This window comes from Pholcus phalangioides, unplaced genomic scaffold, assembly GCF_987345545.1.
Source record: "Pholcus phalangioides strain wild (caught in Gottingen) unplaced genomic scaffold, Ppha-v1.0 ptg000004l_1, whole genome shotgun sequence".
NCBI classification, from domain to species: domain Eukaryota; kingdom Metazoa; phylum Arthropoda; class Arachnida; order Araneae; family Pholcidae; genus Pholcus; species Pholcus phalangioides.
In genome coordinates this window covers 16,983,863-16,992,499 of record NW_028301597.1, presented here as the reverse complement: position 1 = coordinate 16,992,499, position 8,637 = coordinate 16,983,863, and the positions used below count along the sequence as shown (strand labels likewise).

Below are 8,637 nucleotides of genomic sequence, written 5' to 3'. Positions count from 1 at the left end.
AATAATTTTACAATAAACACAAACACAAATTATTGTATTACACGTTTATTAAGATCCCATTTATAAAAATATCCAAATCCAGGGAACCTATGGAAGACCGCTTAAAGAGACAAAAATCTCTATGTTATAAAATTGTACTTTTTGCTCTAAAGCTCATCACAATGTTTGAAAATTCAAAATCACATTGAACTAGTATTGTGCCATTAGCTGAAAAGGCGCCAGTTTCATTAAAATGACATAGCTATATTCAAAAAAAAAAAAGTAAAAACACATAGAATTCTATATAATTTAGATACAAATATTAATATTTCTGGTGTATCTCATATGCAGAAAGATTGTATTGATTGTGCCTGATTAAATGAAAAAATTGTTAAATTTTTTAAAAGTTAAATTCTTCCACAACATCTAAAAAGTAAAACTTTAAAAACGAGAAGATTTCTTTCATCTAACTTTAGAAATACCTTATCAAAGACAATTATAAATTTTAGATATGAAGGGTGAATGTTTCTTCACAAACGCTAAGGCGAAAACCTGATCTTTCTTTATATCTAAAATCATCTTTATATTTTATGAAATGCATCATGGGGAAAATGTCTATTCGAACTAATGTAAAAGTACATCCCATTAAAGCTATGAATATAATTTTTGAAAAGTAAATCATTTATCAAAAAAAAAGAGGAAATGTAAATGCGATAGAAAATCAAAAATAAACTTAAAAACAAATCGACAACGAACATCAGATCCGACAAAAAACAAAAATATTTCCCTTTTTTAAGGCTTAATGTTAGTTCATCGCTGCACAGGAGAACTATCACTGAGATGAGCTAACGCATATCCATCTACTGCATGCTCCGATACCTTGAAATATTGAAGATTTGACAATGTTAGAATCACTCAAAGTATAAAACTATTATACAACAGAATGAAATTAAGAAAAACCTATTAAAACTCTAATTAAAACCAACTTAGATGAAATCTGATAACCCATATAAAATTGGGCTCTAGATGACATCAGTCAATTCTACAAAAATATTCTCCTATGTGTAAATAGTAACTCTTTCTAACCTTTTTTTTAAAATTCAAAATTTATTTCATTTTCTCAGGTCCAATAAAACATGAATATTTCCCCCCCCTAAAAAATACATTTCAGTATTGAAATTCGAAAACAATTCTAATTGCCATCACTGGACATTTTGGAGGTAAAAATCTGGACACTTTTATAACTTTAAATTCAAAAATTTAGTTATGTGTATCATGCTCTATGTCCCCAACGTCCTGGAGCACTGACCCTAGCAGTAGCATATTTACTGGGGGAAGGGGGCTTAGCGGGCTACATATAGCCCAGGGAGGCAAAATTTGAGCAATGAATGGTCAAGAACACCGAATAGAAAGGGATAAAGGTGACACAATTTGTATAGCTAGTAGGTGCAATGTCATCTTAATGCATGGGTTCACACGGGCACGGCCCTGGGAATCGAATGCATAGGGGCTTCAAGAAAACGAGATCTGCGTGCCATGTTTGACAGCAAATATGTAAATTGCGAGGCAGGTATTTTTCTAGGGGATATTTCTAAGGCAGGAGCTTAAGAAAAGTCACAAGACCTGGGGGGGGGGGGATCTATGGCGCTCTTAAAACGGCTCTGCGTAGGTGATAAAACAATAAATGCACTTCCGCCTAGAGATCCAGGGACTGGGTCAAGGTGTAACCAAAGGGATGACAAAGACAGAGTTCAAGTTTGTGAGTGACTACAAGGTAGACATATGGGAGGCAGCTATACAGGTTGCCTAGGGCGGTAAATTTGCGGAATGAAGTGGTCAAGAAACTCCTTTGACTAAAATTGAACGGGGGGGGGGGGGCGGAAAAACCATTAATCCGCATCCGATATTGGAAATTTGTAAAAGAACACTGATAAGACCAATTTAAACATGTTTGATTGGTCCTAAGGTAATTTTCACAGTTATCATTGCCGGGATCTATTCTGGACATTTCTCAAGTGTAAGCGAATATATATTTTGGTGATAAAAAAAATCACCCCTCCTTTCCAGTTGGCGCCCTAAAAAATCAGCCCAATTCAGTCGGCGCCTTCTACGGCAGCGTAGTTCATAGGATTCAAGATCCAGGTCTGATCATTGTATTGAAATAAGTGTGTGTTATGTGTGTTTTATATTTTTCTATCAAGTATCCCCCAGGCTTACCAATCTGGCCCTAGAATAGTCAAGTTCGAAATTGCCTAGCAATTATCTGTCTTATCGCGCGATCGGCTTACACTGCGAGATTGGTACTCTACGAGTTGTGAAAGTGCAGTGAGAAGCTACTTGTCCACCGGGTGACGTCAAAATAACGTTTCGCTAGCTGTTGGTGACGTTTGAGGGTTCGCGGATCGTTTACGGCTTCATCCCCGATCTTACTGACTAGACGCTGCTATATGACATGCGCAAGTGACTGGCACTTCTGAGCTTAAGCGTTGACTTGCTGTTTCCACCATTCAGTGCCATTAAGCGTTCTTCATCGTAGGCTGGCTCGATATAACACCGACTCCTCAAACCTTCGTTCTTGAGCTGCTACTACACAAAGTGACGCGTCCGTAAACCCAGGACTTTCCCAAGGCTATCACAAGTTTCTCATCCCTTTATATACTAATGACTTAGACACACAGGCGTATTTACAGGACAATCGAGTTATTGTACAGGGCAGCGAATTCGAGGAATGAGCGGCCAAGAAAATTGGTTGAAAAGAAAGAACGCTTTAAGAAAATTAAATTTTGTGTAGCTCACTGGCGGCAAAACCATAAATCCGCGCCCCTAGGCTGGGATCTTTTGCGGTTTTCATGGGCCCTTCTATAGTGAATTGATTGTGTGAAAAACAAAAAATAATGAGAATTTTGCCTGAGTTGGAGCTCTGTCTGCCCGACTCTTGGGGAACGACATGCATTTCTCTGACCGTATCAGAAATGAAAATCTACATTGGTATGATTCAAATACACAATAAATTCATGCTGTAGTTATGGAAAGTTTCACAGGCAATCAGAATGAGACATGCATATCAACAATGAGAATGAAAATGAGCTCAGACAACTGATTGCAATGAAAGAGTAAACTACTGGCAGAGATTCGAACTGCAATATGCAATGCGAATTGGTATCATTCCTCACAAAGAGAAGGGTGTGAAATCCAAAAACGGAAGTGATAGGTCAGAAAAGTTAAATTACCCTGCCATCTAAAATACATTTCTGGGCAAATGCTGCAGTACAATATTGTTTCTGATCAACATTACATCAAACATGACAATGAATGGCACATTCAACAGATTATAACATACCTTTTTTGAACTTTTCCCCATAAACCATCGTACAGCAGGACTTAAATATTCAGCGGGAATGTCTGGATTTTCTCCTATGAATGAAAGAAAAGTATCATTCAAATCTGATAAAACAGATTTCCATTCTTCTCGTCATACATTTGTTTTTGATAATATTCAGCGAAAAGTTTCCGCCAATTCCTCATTCAACACGGAAGTTAGCTATAACAGAAGTCGGGCTTTATTGATAACGATCGCAACAGGCATTCAGGGTTCGTCCCAAAGAGCTTCTATTTTGGTTGAGGTCAAGACGCTGGTGTGAAAAAAAAAATTCTGTGGCCGGTTCAGTGTCGTTAAACTATTTCTTCACCCACCACATAGAGGCAGGGCATATCCTCAACGGTTTTTGACTCACCCGAAAGCCTTATCAAATTTACCGATTTATTTTATTGTCAACTGAAGTGGCCACGAAGCCCCTGGGAAATGCGCACAGAGCCCTAAGGGATCTACGGATTCACGGTAAATAACCCTCCCCACCGGTTTAGAATATCCAGGCATTTTTCTGTCAACAAGAACCACTGCCCCCCCCCCCCCCCCAATACATGTAATTAGCGAATTCCTACAATTCATCAGCTATCTTGGCAATTTTTTTAACATAGTGTGTGTAACTCATGAAACACCATACCCATTAATTTAACAGAAATATATACAAAATAGATAAAAGAAAGGAGGATTTTTCCGTATATACAAAAACACTAACAATTTTTGTTTTACTCAAAAAATTTCTTTTACAGCAGTTGTTTTTGATAATTTTTAATACATTTTACTATTATGGTTATTATGTTTTTCAATATTAAGTTAATTTTTTTAAGACAAAAAGTTAAATTTAATAATTGCTTGTTTTTTGTAATCAAATATAACATAAAAATTGAATGGAAAATCATTGGAAAGGTGATTAATAGGTCAATGGAGAATTAAAGGGTTACAAAAAATCATGTGATTGAAATTTGTAATTGAACGTGCAAAAACATTTCAAAATACCAGTTATCCGTGCAGCGACAAAACTAGCAATATATCCAACAACGAAAGATACGATGAAACCAATAGGTGTGACCCATATGTATGAAATCCTGTACAGTATAAATATGTGTCTGAAAAGAGGGGGGGGGGGAACAATTAACACTCAAAACAAGTAACATTATATTTCAATTTTATTAAATTTTACTAATAATAATCAATTATAACCTATGATTCTATTCTATAATCATTTAATTTTTTTTACGGAGGGAACGATCCGCTCAAGCAAACAAAAATAATGTATATGCAGAAATTCAAACTCTAAGGGTATTGAATTCAAGTGCACTTACTCATTAATATTTTGGTCACTACTAAGTGCAATCTGAGATGAATTCAGCAGCATTGGAGAAACAGTAGAGACATCCTTGGAAATGGCAAAAAATGTCTCATTCATTTTTTCACTCATCTCCGTTAGACAACCTTCGGTGGAAACTGGAAGAGTGACTGGCAGTGGCGCATGTGAAGATGATCCGAAGCTTATCCATGCTGACAACACAACAGCTGACAACAAACCAAAAATAACGCCCTGTTTGAATCGTATGAGGAATCAAAAAAGTTTAACGGAGTCTTAACCAAATATGAAATAGAAAAAATAAATCAGCTTCAATTTGGTAGCAACAAATATTGAAAATTTTGTTGGTAGTTGTAAGTCTTTTATCCCATAAACATGATCTAAACCTTCTAGAAAAAAATATTTCAAGACCAATGTTTGTAGAATGTTACTATACAATACCAATAAAACATACTATTTTTTGACAAAAATGAAAAAAAAAGGGTGAAAGTTTTCAAGTTAACCTTCATGATATTTCTGTCAATCTGGACTCTGTCATGAAGCTGGGCTGGAAGAAATCCAAGCAACGGGATAAGTCCGGTAACAGAGCTCTGCCGTTCATATTTAGGTGTAAAGACTATAGTTCTAATAACAACAAATCTTTGATTGTTAATAAGAAAAAAAATTAATGTAAATATACAATCAAAGGCATTTCGATATAATTTTTATAAAAAATTTTCTCAATTTGAATTTTGCAACTGGAGATTAAGCTGTTCGAAAATGAAGTATATTGACCTTTTCGTTTGCTTTGGTAGTGAGCATTCCTAGCATGAAAACTCCAAGAATTGGGCCGCCAAGCATTCCATAAACAGTGTGAGAAGCCACAGTCAGGTTCTCAAAAATTGACACCAAGAAAGCTATTACCACAAATAAAGCCCCATATCCAAGAGCTATATAGTGAAAAATAAAAATAAGCAGAGAGAAATTGAATTCCTTAACAACTAATACAGTAAACATACACAAAAAAGTGAAAAGTGCTTAAAAAACTGATAAATTCGCTGAAAAATAAAGATTAATTTCCATTTGAAACATGTTAATTCGGCTTTCTATATGCTTATGGTTGGTAGCAGACATTCATAAAATTAGAAAAGTGAAATTCTTGAACCTTAAACTGAAAATATCATGTTAAACATATAGTCAGGCTTTTGTTAGTTGGTACCAAATAAGATAAATTTCTCAAAAGTGGACACAATATTAACGTATTTATATATTACTAGCTGATACCCGGCGACGTTGCCCGCCCCGTAAAAAATGTATATATGTATAGCTTATTAATTACTTCTTAATCAAAAAAAATTCTGCATCAAGTAAGAGAAAATTACTTTTATATTTAAATATTTTAATTAAAATCTTCAGGCAATCGCTTGTGGATACACAATATTTTTTCTTTTTCCATCTGGTGTGTAGATGTACAAATTTTTGCTATTACCCACACGCGAACAGGTGACGAAAAGGTGTGAAAAACTGGGCTCAAGTAAGTTGATACCTGCCACTGCTAACAACTGGCCTTGCACTTTGTTGATTGTCATGGCAAAAGTTAAACGAATCGGGAACTGTAATCGCTTGAAAGTGAATGGCATTTCTTCGGTGATGATTGGGATACGTGGAATGAAGACTTCTTTTTCTTTGTAACATCCAGTTAGAATCGTTGCTTCGATGATGTAATTGTGCAATTTCTTCACGCAGAGTCTGTTGCCATTGCAGAGTATCGGCATCTCCAAATTTCTTAAAATCATTATAGGTGCTCCGACTTTGAGGGTCAAGTTGTGTGGTGGCACACCCGGAATATCCAAAGAGTTCAGAAATTCTGCAGGATACAGAACTGTCTGCGCTGTGTCTGTGACAGTGTCAACCGATTTGTAAGATGTGGAGTCTCCCGGAATAATTTTTAGAATTTTTCCGTTGATCTTGTTCACACTGTCATTTTTCGGTGCCAGAATCGCACTCTCACAAAGCCACTCATGGTTTCGGTGATTTTGTTGAATTTTTGGGAAGACGTGGTCTGCAAGTTCTTGAACTGAGTTTATATATATAATAACTGGCAAAATCCATTTGGGAACGTAATCAGTCCAGTGCTTGGGTCTACGGGAATTCTTCCATTGCCAAGTTTGATCAACTGATGTGAAAATGATAGCAGTGCTGAGTCATTTTGCAGTTGAACTCGCATGTTGGTGGATAATGATAATTTTTTAGCTTCGGGCCAGAGTGTTGATGTCCTAACAAACTCGAGGCGACCACCGATAGACAGAACCTTCACTTCCAACCCATCTCACTAATGGCAGTAAATTGCAATGTAGCGATATGGCCAGAGTTGGTGTTTGGTGAAGTAGAGTGCTGATGATTTGAGGCAAGCATTGAGTTCATCAGCTGGCGTAGACCATTTTTATTCCCTGTTTTATCGTCGTAGTTGTTGTTCTCTGTTGTTAGTGACGTCAGATGTCCAGCTTCTGCAGCGAATATTATTCAAACTCCTTTTAAGCACTTTTTAAATTGAAACTATACCTCAACGATGGGTGGTTGATGAGATAAAGGCCACATTAGCACTTACAGGACACCCTGTATACATGCAAGCAAAAATATCTGGCGCTTCCAGGGTTTTCTTCAATTACAGGGAGTATTGGAAAAGAGCCAAACCATTATAAAGGAATAAACTGTAATGATTGCAGCGTTAAAGGTGTGACAAACCATTGTAAAGGTATATACATGTCTGAAACGCATTGTTGGGAACCACGGTAACCAAAGTAAACGTTCCGAAAGTAATTGTTGAGGGCCCCAAAACCATTGTTGCCCGACAGTTTTTCGCCCATTTCGGGCATTTGCCCAGCTCTGACGAACTTTTAAAGTAGCCTACGGCTCAATCCCGGTTCTGTTTGGTATATATGCAAAATCTGGCGACGATCGGCCTAAAACTGTAGATTTGTATAAAGAGCATACATACATACATACATACATACATACATACTTTCACATTTATATATAAGATTTATTTATTATCTTCATACATCCATAAAAATCATATCGGCGGGAGTAGAGGGAGATTCCATTTTAATGGAGAAAACTAAACTACTCAAACGCATGTGTTTTGAAGATTTGGATTAAGAATGAGCAATGTAAATTATAGCCCACTCCTTAAGTGTGTGGACCAGGGTATGAAAAAATGATTTTAAAAAAAAGAGAAGAAAAAATCTGATTTTTTTTAATTTTAAAATTTGGTTTTTTTTTAATTTAAATTGGATTTTTTTGATTAAAATTAACTGACTGTATTAAAACAAATCTTGTTTATCATTAAGAATGCATATTTTCATATCACTTAATCTGTTTTTTTCTCCTAATCACTGAAATTTAATTATATAAGCATTATTGAATAAACTACGAACGAACTGCAAGCAAAAAATATAAACACCAAAAATCCGTGTTTATTTAACATGAAAGGTCGCTGAGCCTAAATTAACTTCACGGATTAACATTTTTCTTTTAGAAAGTGCTTTTATTCCTGAGCCCCTCCCCCTCTCCCCATTAAAGTGCATGAGTGGTGGCAACTCAGTATCACACACATGGTGCAGACATCTCAATTCGGTCGATGTACAACCAATACGAACATCGCAGAATAAACTGTTTTATGACAGAAATAACACTAGATTTCAATTATTTCGTTAGCATAAAAGTAAATCACAATTTCATAATGGAAGAAAAATTATGTTCAACTTATAGACTTCGCAAGAAATGTTGCCTTAGCCTGCGTGAGGCCTCTAGATTTCAACATGGGTCGGATGAAGTCCTCCATTGTAACAGCAGATAAAGAGTTCACAGCAGAGGAAATAGTGCTGAGTGAAGCACTGAATATCCCACATATACAAAGACCAAGCAAACCGGGATAAGTTCCAAGGGATCGCATCATGAAGTATGGTAATAACTGAAATGAAAGAAAATG

The 8,637-nt window shown here is 36.1% G+C and overlaps 1 protein-coding gene across 2 annotated transcripts in view; it reads right to left on the bottom strand.

The window, feature by feature from the left end:
* Positions 1-30: 30 nt before the first annotated feature.
* Positions 31-8,637, bottom strand: part of LOC149086616 (putative sodium-dependent multivitamin transporter) — a 30,290-nt gene continuing 21,683 nt past the window's right edge. The window contains exons 8-13 of one of the 2 annotated variants that reach the window (XM_089231000.1): positions 8,412-8,619; positions 5,442-5,596; positions 4,666-4,901; positions 4,340-4,449; positions 3,320-3,393; positions 31-858 (exon numbers count right to left, since the gene is read on the bottom strand). In XM_089231000.1, coding sequence (XP_089087126.1) covers positions 790-858; positions 3,320-3,393; positions 4,340-4,449; positions 4,666-4,901; positions 5,442-5,596; positions 8,412-8,619 — 852 coding nt within the window. In that variant the 3' untranslated portion in view covers positions 31-789. The remainder of the gene's footprint in view (positions 859-3,319; positions 3,394-4,339; positions 4,450-4,665; positions 4,902-5,441; positions 5,597-8,411; positions 8,620-8,637) is intronic. The other variant, XM_089231001.1, reaches the window with a different exon arrangement.